We start from the raw sequence: 15,580 nt of genomic DNA, 5'->3' as shown, positions 1-15,580 counted from the left end.
AAGGGGGGCTAAGAAGGGAAGAGAAGCGAATTTCTAGCTAGAGCCCAAGCAAAATGAATGACAATTGTTTTGACACGCATGTTTTGACATTCAGAGAGAGACAGTGATAGGGCAGCAAACTGACACACCATATGCACTGAATGAGAGCGAGGAAGAGCACTCGATGGACGATGGGAGATAGATGTATGACCCACACTTGCAACTTAATTGAATTTCAAAGTCGGATTTCAGAGTTGGGTTTATTTGAAAATCGTTGTACCTCACATCCTTTTCCTGGAGCTTGTTGACATGCAACTCTATTAGGCCAAAGCGTCAGGTTAAAGCAAATATTAATGCTAACAAGAAAGGAAGCTACCTTCGGCCAGCCGAAGCTTATATACCCTTGTAGATAAAAGAATACTCACTCGGTGCAGTTCCAGGGATTCCAGATTCAGCGTTTCGATTTATTTCAATTTTGTTTTTAAGTAGTCAAGAATCAAAACGCCTACTTCCTACAAAGTTACAATGAATTTTCTTATATTTGATTGGGAGCCTTAAGATATAGTGGTCCGATCCGGCTGGCTCCGACATATGTACTACCTGCAATAGAAAGAAGACCTTCGGGAAAGTTTCATCGCGATAGCTTTAAAACTGAGAGACTAGTTCGCATAGAAACGGACAGACGGACAGACGGACAGACGGACAGACGGACAGACGGACAGACGGACAGACGGACATGGCTAGATAGACTCGGCTATTGGTGCTGATCAAGGATATATATACTTTATGTGGTCGGAAACGTCTCCTTCACTGCGTTGCAAACATCTGACTGAAATTATAATACCCTCTACAAGGGTATAAAAATACATGAGTTGTATTTGCAAACTATAAATGGAAACGAGTGCAGCATGCAGTATGTCGAAATTCGGAATTTTTACGATTTTCATGTATTATTAATCCTAGCCGTATCATAATTCCATGCTTTAAACCAGGTACTGTAATCATTATAAGTGAAAAAATAAAAATTACCATTTAATGATTATTTGTAAGCGAAAAAAAATATCGCTCTGAAATAATGACTATTATGTGAACGATATTATTTCGCTTAAAATTATCACTCAACGTGCGATTGCAGCCGTTCTGTACGAAATTTTATAAAGATTTAAATTTGTGCTTGTATGTAGAACCACGGAGCACATTTTGAGTTAATAAAATAAGGTGTTTTCTTTGTAAAAACTTTTAAAAACGCGGTTATTAGTTTACAAGAGGTGTGCATAAATATAAAAGGTTGAAGCAACCTTAGGACTTTATGTCATTTATATACTAGCAAAACGACTTAACAAGATGTTATGAACTATTCCACATAGATCCAACCAACCTGGGTGTTAGTGTGTTTGTCCTCCGTGCTGTAAACACGAGTTTTTATACCCTTGTAGAGGGTATTATAATTTCAGTCAGATGTTTGCAACGCAGTGAAGGAGACGTTTCCGACCACATAAAGTATATATATTCTTGATCAGCACCAATAGACGAGTCTATCTAGCCATGTCCGTCTGTCCGTCTGTCCGTCTGTCCGTCTGTCCGTCTGTCCGTCTGTCCGTCTGTCCGTTTCTATGCGAACTAGTCTCTCAGTTTTAAAGCTATCGCGATGAAACTTTCCCGAAGGTCTTCTTTCTATTGCAGGTAGTACATATGTCGGAGCCAGCCGGATCGGACCACTATATCTTAAGGCTCCCAAACAAATATAAGAAAATTCATTGTAACTTTGTAGGAAGTAGGCGTTTTGATTCTTGACTACTTAAAAACAAAATTGAAATAAATCGAAACGCTGAATCTGGAATCCCTGGAACTGCACCGAGTGAGTATTCTTTTATCTACAAGGGTATATAAGCTTCGGCTGGCCGAAGGTAGCTCCCTTTCTTGTTTTCTTATACAAAAGTCAACCGTTTTTTAAGCGGTTAATACACAGAAAATGTATTTTTTTCTTAGCTGGATATGTGCTTTGTGGTTTTAGCTACAAGTGCACATTTAAATAATTCAATCACATTTTAAGTGATATTTTAAGCCAAATAATATCGCTCACAAAAGAATTATTATTTCTAAGCGATATTTTTTTTCGCTTACAAAATAATCATAAAATATTGATTTTTATTTTTTACTCAAAAAAAAAATCATTATTTTCGGTCCCTGCTTTAAACACATTCAATTAAGCATTTATAAATTTCTCTGAGTTTGAGTATAAATTCTGTTGCCTGTATATCTTGTGGCTTTTGGCTAACCAGGGGTCGTCGAGGAAGATGACAACTGGCACCACACCTACTGCCATCTTCCTGGAAACGCTAAATGCCTTAACTGTTAATTTTGCGTCCAATTAAGCTCAGCAATTTTCGAGGGTCCAAAAGCGATATCTGCTTATGACATCTCGAAACCCATCTTAAACTCGACCTCAACCTCAAAAACCCCGAAAACCAAGCTCTTCGAGCATCGCGAACGTTTAGACTGCGAGTGCTGGATACATGGAATGCAAATATTTCCCCAGTGAATTGTGTGTACCTGCTGGAGATGCAATTTCTGAGCAAATGGGGCGCTTAATTAAAGCCAAGCACAAGGGGCCTACAGGTTGGTATGAGGGCCTGTCAGTCACTCAAAGGCAGAGACGAAGGACGAAAGATTGACGATTGCTGAGGTGCACAGGTAGCTGATGAATGTGTCTGGCTGACATTTTGGCAATGGCAGTTCCCATGGTTATAACTGCGTTCCAAGGAGTACCAGTGATAATTATACTTATTCTCTTTAATGGGCTTAATAGCTATTAATAATAGCCTATTATTTTATTTTATTTTATTAAAGTTAATAGTTTTATTTAACATCTTTGAAGCATTAAATTATTTTCAACGTATCTAAATAACATTAGTCAAATATACGGGTTTTACCAGCTCTTCTAATTATGTCATAGGCCTCTAAATTAATTGTGATATTATCTCGTATATGGGGGCTGTTAAACCATGCTGGTTGCAAGGTTTCCTATATGCTATGCTATAACTCTGAGCGCATATGTGTGTGACGCAAATGCATTTGGCCAGGATTATATTCTGTGTTTCGTTGGCGATAAACCTCGATACCGGCCGAAGTTGCATACCGGCGTGGCAATAACTTGTCGCTGTCACTTTTCCTCCTGCAGCCCGGTTGCGACTATAAGCGCATTCCATCTTCGACTTTGCCAATAAAGTGAAATATCCTTCCACAATCTCTTCTTTCACGAATGTGCCAACCCCTCGCCATTCCAGTGCTTTACACTCCTTCGTGGCTGCTGCTGCGCTGGCACATATTTTCGCCTGCTGTGCCAGCAAATTTGTTGCATGACTCCTACACTGAGAAAATTAATAAATATCTTTGAGGAAAATAATTGGAATGTTAAATATGTATGTTACTAAAGAAATCCTTTGAATTCCTTATATTGGTAAATTCATTGTCTTAAATATATCGCAAATGATAGCCAATATAATAATGTTACCTAAATTTTCGAAAATGTGATGTAGACGTAGGTGTTTTTTCTGTGAAAACTATAACTGCCTCTGAAGCTGTAGCTTTAGCTGAAGCTGCAACTGAATGTGGAGCCACACACAAGCCTGGCATTTCTGTTCCCTTTCTTTACAGCAAGTTGTTTTTCATTTTCATTTAGTTTTTCCTTTTTTCCGCTTTTCGCACGAAGCGCCGCGACCCTTTTGTTTATTTGCGCTCTGTCGAATCACAAAAACTGTAGCGCCATCAGTGTTGGTTTGGGGCCAAAGGGTTGGATAAATGATACGAGGGGCGGAAGGGTGGAAAACTGGATGTGGGCACCTTGCACAAAGGCGAAGGCAGCAACGTTGCGACGAACTAAAGCGCAGCTAACAAAATGTTTATATGCCACAGGGTCTCAGCCAGAGATGGTAAAGATACCGTTTTTTTCATAGCAAAGGTACAAAAAACATGCCAACTACGTAGGTAGTATGGAAATATGTATACCGGGACCTAAAAAATACTTTAAAAAGCGTACACAATTTTATTTTCATTTAAATTATATTTTCGAATTTTATCGCTTTCTAGATTTTGTTGTACCCATGTAAGATAAAAAGTACCTTGTTATGACACAAGATAAAACTGAAGCTCCCCCAACTCAAAGCGGGAGAAAATGGGTGGTTTTGGGGGGTTGAAGGGGTGGTGCCGCTGGCTTACTGCTCACGTATGTGCAGTTATAAATTGCAGTTCGTGCGCCACGTTTGCCGGGTTACAAAGATGCAGGGGAAGATCCACTGCGTTCACAAAGAAAAGGTGGCTCCATGGATTTAGCCCAGTGTGTTTTTGTTAGTGGCGCAAAAGGGTTAAAAGGGAGTGCAAAAGTTATGCAAGAGGGGCGAACTAAATGTTGCAGTAATAGAATTACCAAAATACCAAGAGCTTGGCGATTATTAAATAGTTCTGCAGCCACATTTGGAAACCCTACGAAATTAAACTCATTTGAAAATGGCCAAATGTCGTATTAAATTGCTCTATTATATAGTTTGTGGCTACAAGGGTGTTAGCGGATAATTGCAGCAATAAAATGGGCACAACAAGAAAAAAATGTAAATTGGTTTAAGATTAAAGTGCAATAATAACACGGAAATAAAATAAAGGAAATATTCCAATAAAATCGTTGCTGGCATTAGTGGTGTGGCCGAGGAGGATCAAGTGCAGTTGCATTAATTTGCATTGAAAATGCGGCAACGAGTCGATGCTGAAATAATTGCACAAAAGCGGTTCCATTGAAATGGGGATGGGATGGTCGTGGGATATTGATAGCCCAGACAGACGGGGCGATTCGGAATCTAGTCCAATGCAAATGGCGAATTATTGGCGAGCTTTATTTGCTTAGGCATTAAAAGCGATTTTCAACTTTATTTAACCCCAATTTTGATACTCGTGTGTTGTGTTACACAACATGTTGCCGCTTGGCTTCACTTGATCTCGGCTGATTTGTAAATGTAAAACAGGAAATTCGCTGATTATTTTGCTTATCTGCTGTGTAATTAGTATAATGGGAGAGTGTTTTACAAAAGCAGTGAGGGGATGAAATAAAAAATTATAGTTTGGACTTTAAAATTTGAAAAGTAGATACATTTCAAATGAAAAATTGATATAGATTGAGTAGCGGATATTTTCGGTTTAGGCGCGGCTTTTAAGGTTTTAGAAAATATAAATAAATTAAATCGGCTTGGTCGCTTAATTAGCGCTTTAGTCGTCAGTGAAAATGGAGCTTCCCTTTATGAATAAGTTTTCCCTCCATATTCCCTAGAAATGGGCAATTAGGGGCGTCAATTGTGGTCGGTGTTTGCGTGGAGTGAGATCGTGTTCCATCAACTGGACCATGGCAACTTGTCAGCGTTTCCGTCGCATCACCCACATCGTCCTGTTCGTCCTTTTCGTCCTCGATGCTGTCACATTCGTGTGACAAATGCGCACTTGGCTTAATCAGATGGAATATGCCCTTGCCGCGAGGGTATAATCACTTTCACGAGCAGCTCTGTGCGTATGATGGCATGCTTTTTTCGTAGAGTAATCCCCTTTTTCTGTTGGCGCAGAATCGCGACTCTTGCCTCTAATTAGTAGCCTTTTTTCGTTCGCTTCCCAGTCTTCCACTTTATCCCGCAAATGTTTTTGAGCGCGAGATTGATGGTGATTCATTTTTTATGCACGAAGCTGTCTGTCCCTTGCAATGTGATCCGGACAAATGGACGGGGGGCCAGTGGGTTCTGGTTCTTGGCGATTATTTCGAGGGGGATTGCATTAATTAGCTAAAAACAAAAGCTTGTTATTTCTTGCTGACGCTGCTCGAATCGCACAAAAGGCCATTAAATGCTGTCAGCTTTGGCAAAAACAATTCTGACACGAAAATTGGATTCGTTTATATGCATTTTCAATTGTATTTGCCCACCTATACATATTATATTTATAAAGTCTACATGCATAACAATATGGGCTAAAGTTCCAATGGGAATAGTGTGAAAATTGTTTTTCACCTTCGATAGCTGCGAATTACCATATTTTCATAGCAAACGAAAAAGGGAATGCGGCACGTGAGATGCCTGGGGGGGCAGAAATGCAATTTTTACCTCGCATTTTGGGTTACTTTGCAGCCAAAGCTCGAAAAGATGCTAAAAATTGCAACGGAATTGCAAATGCTGTTGACACTTGCACAATGCAAACAATTGCCCCAGCTATCAGCTTTTTCCTCACCCTCTTTCTTTTGTCCTGTCATAAAATGTCCCCTCTCTCTTTTTGGGATGTGAAAGTTTTGAGTTTGGGTTTCCCAGGCAATTTTCATGTTTACGTAGGTTTTGGCAACACTTGATTGCCTTTTGGGCTTTGCCCAAGGAGAACGGAACACTGGATAGGTGCCAGGAAGTTTCGCACCACATCCTAATAATTTCACTCGCCTTTGCATAATCCTGGGAATAGAGCATGAAAAAATTATAGGTGACGTGCATTTGAGATCGATTTTGAAATGGGATTATTATATTATTATATTACTTGGATGGGACTTGATATAAAATAAATTAAAGGCAAGAGTATAAGCTTAATCCATTGAGTGTTGGATAAATGTCTGCTTACCTGTTCCTGGGTATTTGCCAATATTTTGATCGCCTCACCATAATCATGGGTTAGATGTATGGGAACCGGATGTGTATTAAGTCAAGCACAAGTTCTTAAGCATCTACCCATATCCGATTTTTCTCGTCTGTGTTTGTGCAGCATCTGCAGCCAGTCCCCTCCACATCCGCATACGATTGGCTTGCAGGCTGCGGCTCATAAATCATATTTGTATTTGGATCTCGTTCGCCAACCCCCCGCTCAACCCAATTTCCTCTGAGTTTTCCCGCAGCGACGACAACATTCAATCAAAATGCTGCAAAATCCCACAAATTTGTTATTCGTCACGTATCCAAAGGGAAAGTTGAATGTGTGTAACTGTGTTTTTCATTTTCTATTTTTTTCATCGAAAGAGCGGGGTATTACGTATACGCCCAGTCAAAAGGCGTTTACGAAAAGAGTTTAAAGCCAGCGCGCGGGCATTTAAAGTGGCGTAATATGTAAATATCGCCATAGAATAATATGCATTACCCATTCCGCTGGCGAGGACTCCCTGCGAAGCCAACATATGCCGTACATTTGCCAGCAAGACAACTTATCAAGTTTACACTCAACTGAATATTTAGAGTCGCTGTTGAGTTGAGTTTCCCCCATTTCGTTCGGTTTTCTCGCACTTTCCTTCTGCGCACTGCTTATTAAATATTAAAACGATAAGGAAAAGGCAAGGGAAGGGTCTCCTTTTTTGGTTTTTGGTGTGTATGCATTGGGCCTTGTGTTCGCCCCTGTTCATGTCTGTCATTTGCTTTTGCTTGGCTTTTTTTTCGTCCTAGCGGCTTTAGCCTGAAATCTGGAAAAAAAAAACAAAATTGTCATAGAGCACTGAGTGCTTTTAGTCGGCTGTTGGCTCTATCATATTTAATCACGATTCATTAGTTGAAGTTTATGTAATTTTTGCAAAGAATATTAACAAAATAAGCATAAAACTATAGTTTTGTTTAAACAAGGATAATTAATGAGTTTTTTGTTACAATATAATTCTTTAGTTGCATTAATAAAAAAAAATATCTTTCATGTGCATATACATATCATTTAATATTATTTGGTAATATTTTCTTTAAAAATAAACAACGACCAATTTATCTGCATCTTGTTTTTTTGTGTGCTTTGTGATTGACGTTAAAATCGATGGTAAACGGTCTTTTCATGGGATTTTAGTTTGGTGCTTAAGCCATTAATCGCAGTGTCATTACCCTATCCCCTTCATATGCTAATATTCCCAATCATATTTTCCATGTCGCAATCATTTTCTGCTCTCCTTTCAGCTTGTTGTGTGTTGTTCTGTGGCATTTCTTTGGCCCTGATTGCAAGCATTTGCATAATTTAAGAAGCTCTCCGTCTGCGTGTCTGCTGTCTTGAGCTGGCAAAGCATGAAAATGAAAATGAAAATTCCAAGCCCTCTCTCTCCGCCGACTTGCTGTGCAGAAATTATCATATCTTTTGAAGCTCTGTTCTAAATTATTAACGAAATAAATAGCAAAGGCAGCCAGGGCGCCCGAGCGCCATGGGAATATTGAAAAAGTTTCGCATTTCCATTTACCATTTACAATTTTTTCGATATTTTTTCGTCGTATTTTTTGCAGGAGCTGTGAGCAGGGAAGCGGCGGCGGTTAAGCAACGACAATCGGGGGCATGTCCACAGCCAAAAGGCTGGTGCTCTCGCTACGTGGACGCAAGAACTCGCAGGGCAACTCGGCGACCTCATCCACTCGCCTGGTATCCGCCGGCACATCGCCCGGCCATGAGCTGGACGAAATAGCGGTGGTCTCGGGCACCGGATCCAGCAGTCACCACTTCTCCTATGGCGGCTGCCTCGCCACCGGCGATGCGCCTCTGCCGCGCTACTCAACAGGTGAGTGAGCCCTCGACTCTTCGACTCTCCCACCCCCCCAACTCTCCTATTCCGACCACTAAGCGCGAGAATCTAGCACCTGAACTGCAGTTAAGTAAGAAGTCACAAAGAAATGTAGACCCACCACCAATTACCAACCACCACCACCTGCAACACCACCGTGACCTTTGTGAAACCCCCAATGAACCTGCTCTGCATGCCGTTAGAAGTGTTCTGCTCATCTCATTTACACTGAGGGCAACCGGTTAGCTTTTACTACTAAATACCTACCTGCTAGGCTTAGCAAATCATAATGACTGAATTGCAGTTTCTAGAATATCGGTCTTAAGATCCCTTTAGCTTAAAACGATATAAGTTCTGTTTTCGAGAATTATAAAAGATGTTTTTTGGAGCGAGATCAAAATTTGTTATTCTATATGTTTTTCAGTTTCACAATTAATTTAAGCACTAAAAATAATCGCATCTATTTTGCCTTAAATTCGTGGCATATTGAACGTGACTTTCAAGTCTTTTAAGAGCTTAGAAATAGTGGTATTATTCCTTTTTTATTGCTTTATGCACTTATTGACTTTTTAAGAATTGTTCAATATTTGGACTAGATTAATGCAGAGCACATAGAGTTTAAAATGGCTGGCGACTTTATTGGATTCTCCTGTTTTTTATTTAGTATTTGGACAGTTGAATAGCATTTTTTATTGGATCTTCTTAAATTCTAACCTAACCAGTTGACAAAGACATCTCTATTCTCGCCGATCCAACAGTGCTTACAACTGTAGAATGCAGATTCAGGGCTTGGGCCCTGCTAAATTATGGAAATCTGGGGCCTAATGAAAGCGATGAAGATTTGATTTGACAAAAGCGCCTTAGCGAACACAGAGGCAAGGGCCAAAAGCAAACAAATAACAAACCATCTTGGCCAACCTAATGGCAGCTGTTGTTGGCTCTGCAGAATAAATCAATCAAATGACAAATATGCTTAGGCAATTGTCAAGCCAAGTGGCTGCTGCTTGGGTTTTGGCCTAATTTCCTGCGGAGGCTGCGGTCGCCAGTTGGTTGACGTCTGAGTGTGTGTGTGCTTGTGTTGTTTTAGCCAAAGCCACATGAGCGACGCGAGTCCTTCGTTAGTTTCCTTGTCACATTTTATAGGCCGCATATGTGGCAAGCGATTCTCCTCTCGCCTGGCTCCTGGCTCCTGGCACGTTCCTTGTCCTGGCTTACAGTTAATTTTGAGTGAAATTCAATTTATCATTGAGCGGGGCATAAATCCGCATTTGGGCCACTTTGGCTCGTCACGGGCACAGACTTTTCGCAGCTTAGATTTATTTCGGTCGATTCTGTTCTGGTTTTCCCACGACACTGGCAAACTGCCTTCAATTTGTCAGCGATGAAACTTTTCCTCACATACTCAGTATAGTATTCGCCGTGCATTTAATGGGACTTGGTGTGCAGCACCAGTGCTGCCATCACTCAGCTTGAAAAACAGGACAGATAAGCCACAAAAAACAGGGAAAAAAGGACAAAAAATTTAAGAAAAGGACAAAAAAAAGGACAAAAGTAAATGTGCCTACATTTTTCTGTTTTTACCAATGGGTTATATATTTACTTAATATAAATGGATTTTAAATAAAATTTAATGATCTACTGCGCCCGACTCACAACCTTCTTTGTTTGATAATTTACCATGGTAAATTTTTGTGCGTATACGTAATAATCTAAAATTATTATAATAATTAATGCATTTCAAGTAACTATATTCGTAATAGAAAAAATTAAATATCTGCGTCAAACCCGAAAAAGAGTCGTTCAAATCTGAATTTTTTTTCTGACAAAAAAGCAGAGAGTAAAAATTAAGAAAAAGTGCTTTCCTCTTTTTTTTGCTACAGAAAAAATCGTACTATAAAGAAAATCCATCGACTGCTTTACGTCTCTTTGATAATTTGTAAAAAGAATTATATTTTAAGTGCCGAACTGTAAGAATGATGGTTAACAAGGCATTTTAGCAAATAAAAACAGGTTTATACACTTTCGACTAGCAAAAATAACACTCTAAACCTTTTTTTTGAAAAAAGGATAGATTTCCGGATAGGGGATGTTTGAAATTTTTTCCGGATAAAGCCGTTAAAAAAAGGACAGATCTGTCCGGAAAGAGGACAAAATGGCAGCACTGTGCAGCACATCGGGCATTTAGTGGAAGTTCTTTTGTTTATTGCCCAGAAATGTAATCGACATTTATCGCCTATTCCTTGACTTTAATATCTGCCCATGCTTTAACGCTTTTCGAGTAAGGAAAGCCATACGTAGTAGTATGTAGATAGATACAAAGTGAGTTGAAACCGAAGCGTACAAAAACATGAGCAAAAAAGTTTTCAGCAACTTTTGCCATATTTTTCCACAGCCCCAAATGCTTTCGACAATTTTTAGTACATTGCTCTTGGACAACCCCCTCCCCGGATTCTTCATACATACGTATGTTTTTGTGTGTGACAAAGGCAATTTTCAGCAGAGCTTTGATCAAAGTTTCGGGCGGGCCCTAGCATCAGTAAATTAAATTTGACTTACACACAAAAATCGGCATAAAATACAAGGGGAACAAGTAAATAAATAAATCCACAGCATAAATTCTAGCTATATGTCATTGGCAAGCACGAGCTTAGCTTAAATCGATATGCGCAGCTCCTAAAAGCAGGGAAAATTGAATTTGCCTGAACAATTCATTCGCCTACTTCTGTGGGCTAAATGATCAATGGGGCTGAATAGCTTTTATATGTCTATTAGATGGCCAGATAAAACGCTTTTCATATCCATCTGGTCCGTTGTGTGTGTGTTTGATGGTATTTTTGATTTTTTCGCCGATGAATGCCTTTGTTCGAGTCACGTTTAACTGGAAAAAGCCAAAGGATTTAGCCATCAACAGTGGCCAATGGCCAGACTACTGCGGCTCTTTGTCTCTCTTTCCGTTTCTCTATTGTCTCTTGTTTTGTATCCTGCAATAATTGAGCTTAGAGGGTCTTATGGCAGCTGCATCATTGATTTGCCACCCCTCAGGTCTCAGGGGGTCACCCCCTTTTTTCTCACCGCCGCCTGGCCGTCCAAGTTTTCGGAAAAGTTTCTCCGTTCGTTTTTCTTTCCATTTTATTTCGTTGGATTTTTGCTTTTAGCCCAAACTCAAACCCGAAAAAGACTTCACTGCCAGACATAGTTGAGTCGCAGCAAAACTTTTTCCATTTGCCAACAGAGTTCACTTTCAGAGCGAACGAATGGGCAAGGCGAGTGGTGCTGGGGGTATACGACAATTTTAAAGTCTCCCGCTCGCACTTGCAGCAGGCAAAATTGCGCATGTATAATTAGTTTTATTTACCACCTGGCACACAAATTTTAATTAGAATTTATGCGTCCTTCTCCAGTGGCCTCCGCTGGGCTACCGCCCACTGCTAATCCTTTGGCTGCCGCCTCCGCCGCCGCTTTCGGTGCAACTTCTCCTTTGTCTTGTAAGCCGTCTTTGGCAGTAAGGAATTTCCTGCTGGCCAAGGGTTTAACTTCAGCTAAAACGCTGAGCACTGAGCAAATATCTAGTTTGAAACTAAAATAGTTATACGGTTATAAATTATTTTCTATTTTATTTATTTTACTTAGCACTTCATTTACATAGCAGTTTATCTAGAATGTAAATGTAAAAGTTGGCTTACAATTTTAAGTCTCACGGAATTTTTTAAAATATTTTTATACCCTTGTAGAGGGTATTATAATTTCAGTCAGATGTTTGCAACGCAGTGAAGGAGACGTTTTCGACCACATAAAGTATATATATTCTTGATCAGCACCAATAGCCGAGTCTATCTAGCCATGTCCGTCTGTCCGCCTGTCCGTTTCTATGCGAACTAGTCTCTCAGTTTTAAAGCTATCGCGATGAAACTTTCCCGAAAGTCTTCTTTCTATTGCAGGTAGTACATATGTCTGAGCGAGCCGGATCGCACCACTATATCTTAAGGCTCCCATAGGAATATTCAAACAAATATAAGAAAATTCATTGTAACTTTGTAGGAAGTAGGCGTTTTGATTCTTGACTACTTAAAAACAAAATTTAAATAAATAGAAACGCTGAATCTGGAATCTCTGGAACTGCACCGAGTGAGCATTACTTTATCTGCAAGGGTATATAAACTTCGGCTGGCCGAAGGTAGCTTCCTTTCTTGTTTTATTATACCCGTTACTCGTAGAGTAAAAGGGTATACTAGATTCGTGCAAAAGTATGTAACAGCTAGAAGGAAGCGTTTCCGACCCCATAAAGTATATATATTCTTGATCAGGGTCACTAGCCGAGTCGATCTAGCCATGTCCGTCTGTCCGTCTGTCTGTCTGTCCGTCTGTATGAACGCTGAGATCTCAGAAACTACAAAAGCTAGAAGGTTGAGATTTCCCACACATATTCTTTGGCTTCCTACGCAGCGCAAGTTTATTTTAGCCGAGCGCCACGCCTCCTCTAACGCCCACAATCGCCCACTAACGATTTTAAAATGGGTCCTGTGCCCACATCTTTAAAGATTTCCGAGAAGTATAAATGCAATTTAGTTGTGTATAAATATACCTATCGAAATGTAGAAGACATTTTTCAAATCGGACCATTCATTAAAAAGTTAAACGCAATCAAAAATTATATATCTATCTCCCTCGCACACCCTTTAGCTGAGTTACGATTATTAGTCAAGACACCAACCCGACACAGCGTTCGCACTCCCTTTAGCTGAGTGACGGGTATTAGATAGTCGGGACAACAACCCGACTATAGCGTTCTCTCTTGTTTTTTATTATGTACCTTATACATATATTTAATAATATTTTTTTTATTAAATATCACTAATTTTTTTCTTTTTCAAACTTCGAATACAAACATTTTTTGAAACTGTAAATCAGCTTTTCACCCAGCTGAACTTTAGTTGTTGGCCATATGTAATTCGAGTAGTTTCAATTATAAAAGCAATTTGCCAGAGGACGGCAGAGTTTCGATTACAATAACCGTTTTAGCTTACCAATAGCCTGGCTTAGGATATATACGGGCCAGGGGTATAGATTACCATACCCTATGAACTATTCATCCGGCGGCGCAGAGTGAGTCTCAAATTTGGCAACACAGGGAATGCAAAAATAGTTGCCGCCACTTCAGGATGCCACAGTGTTGCAGTGTTGCTTGCCATTTTAATTGCCATCTGAGGAGGTATGGCAGCCACGTTGCGTATACGCCACGTTGAGTTGTCCACATTGTTGCCGCGAAGTGCTGGGGATAACTTTGGGAGCGGCGACTGCGTGCAACACAAAGGGCCACTTAAAGTTGGCACACAGGCGCTTTCACAAGAGGGGATTTGCTTTGAACGAAACGAGAATGCGAATGAGATGGATGAGAAGGAGGAGGAGGAACAGAGTGGGTTTAAAGGTCGGCGCCAATGCCGTAGTCTGTAATGCAATTACAAATGCAGGTGGAGCTGGAATCCAGCATCAGCGGGCGCTGCATTAGTTGGCATCCAGCCAGGTGTCATCCAAAGGGCGCTCGAGTCCGCCGGTGGAGTCCCACTCCAATCTTCCTTTCGCTCATCTGAAATGGTTGACTTATCAACTAAAGTGCCGCATTAAAAAGGAGCAAAAATAAAAGGATGAGCAAAGGAAATAGCAAAGCGCTTCGCCCTTTGCACATTTGCAGGGCCATTGAGTTCTTCTGCTGCCCCCTTCCCTGTTCCGCCCGCCACCTCGTTATCCTTCGAGTCCTGTCGAGTGGGCATGGTGCAGACAAAGGGCATTAGAAATGGTCAGCTAAGAAGATATGCAAATGATCTGCAGCTGGGAGCGTGTGCGACTTAAGTTGAGTGCCTAGCCGCCTGGGAAGAAGTTTAAGCTAAAATGATTAAATTGTTATCTACTTAAGTAAACTATTTATTGTTATGCTAGCATCTTTGAGAAATTATAATAATAATAAGCACCCTACCAAAAAGTATTTCGGAAGATAAAATTTATTTTACATTTCTTATTTCCATAGCAACAATGCATTTGTATCTTTTTCGTCCAAACAATATTATTCATACGCCCAGTTAGCCACACACATTTTGCTTGATGTACCTGTAAATGCGATAGTTAAGGCTTAAGCCGCATCACCCATACGCAACGTTGCCCATACATGACTGTAATGTGTCAAGTGACAAACTTATTGTAACAGAGGGATCTTTTAGTCTGTTGTTTGTTGTGTTTTTTGAGAGTTATTTACTCAAATGTGTAAGCTTTAATAAAAGGCCAACTAAAGTTTTGCCAATGGAACTTTTAAATGCAAATGAAAGTGTTAAAACGACCGCACTCGCCCACACATGAAAGCACAGACACAAACACAGACACACAGAGTGGCAGACATCAAACATTAAGCACTTAAGGCCATGAATTTGATTCTGGTCGAGAGGGCGAAGGACAGACAGCAAACCGAGTCGCAGGGACAGAGATCATGCGGCGACATGTCAGGCATATCAATCACTTGCCCTCTGCCGTTTCGCCGGGCATAAACCTATTATTTTTCAACCGCAACTCCCCCCTCGCACTCGCTAAGCCTGCTCAGTGGTTCTACTCATGTTTTTGCCAACTCCGCAGCGGCGATGATAATTCGGTCAGTTCTGTCTGTTCCGACTTAGTCGCATGTACATATGTATGTGTGTAAGTCGGTATGTGGGCCAGTTGTCAGGATTAACTTGCAGGGGATTAACAGTGCCAGTGACCGCAGACAGAAACGGAGACAGGGCCAAAGTCAAAATTGGGGCCAGCAAGCGTTGCAAGGAGCCAAACCAAAAATCTCCTTAATGTCTGACCTTTTGCTGCTCTAAAGCGGTCCTACATTATTGCACAGAGAAAAACATTTAAAGGCGAGTGGATAAAGTCAAAAGATACCACTTAGACAAACAACGTACTCCCAAAAAAATGTAAATGAAACTATGATCGGTTTGATTTTATGTGATATCAAGTAAAAACGATATGGGTATGCAATACCAGAATTTTACCATTAGCACATAAATTTGAATGCGACGTTTTTTTGTGTGTAGTGTACAGAAATAA

The 15,580-nt window shown here is 40.4% G+C and overlaps 2 protein-coding genes across 6 annotated transcripts in view; one reads left to right on the top strand and one right to left on the bottom strand.

The window, feature by feature from the left end:
- LOC108061444 (putative inorganic phosphate cotransporter) overlaps positions 1–564 on the bottom strand; it is a 62,845-nt gene extending 62,281 nt beyond the window's left edge. The window contains exon 1 of the mRNA XM_070214023.1: positions 405–564. The gene's annotated coding sequence lies outside the window, so the exon portion shown is untranslated. The remainder of the gene's footprint in view (positions 1–404) is intronic.
- LOC108062252 (cyclic nucleotide-gated channel rod photoreceptor subunit alpha) overlaps positions 1–15,580 on the top strand; it is a 68,419-nt gene that overhangs the window by 16,032 nt on the left and 36,807 nt on the right. For 4 of the 5 annotated variants that reach the window (XM_070214020.1, XM_070214021.1, XM_070214019.1 and 1 more), the window contains exon 2: positions 8,232–8,500. The exons of the other annotated variant lie outside the window; for it this stretch is intronic. In XM_070214020.1, the coding sequence (XP_070070121.1) occupies positions 8,281–8,500 (220 nt within the window). In that variant the 5' untranslated portion in view covers positions 8,232–8,280. The remainder of the gene's footprint in view (positions 1–8,231; positions 8,501–15,580) is intronic. 5 annotated transcript variants of the gene reach the window in all.

This window comes from Drosophila takahashii, chromosome 2R, assembly GCF_030179915.1.
Source record: "Drosophila takahashii strain IR98-3 E-12201 chromosome 2R, DtakHiC1v2, whole genome shotgun sequence".
Lineage (NCBI taxonomy): Eukaryota > Metazoa > Arthropoda > Insecta > Diptera > Drosophilidae > Drosophila > Drosophila takahashii.
The sequence above is the reverse complement of the archived record's forward strand: the minus strand, read 5'-3'. Positions and strand labels throughout refer to the sequence as shown.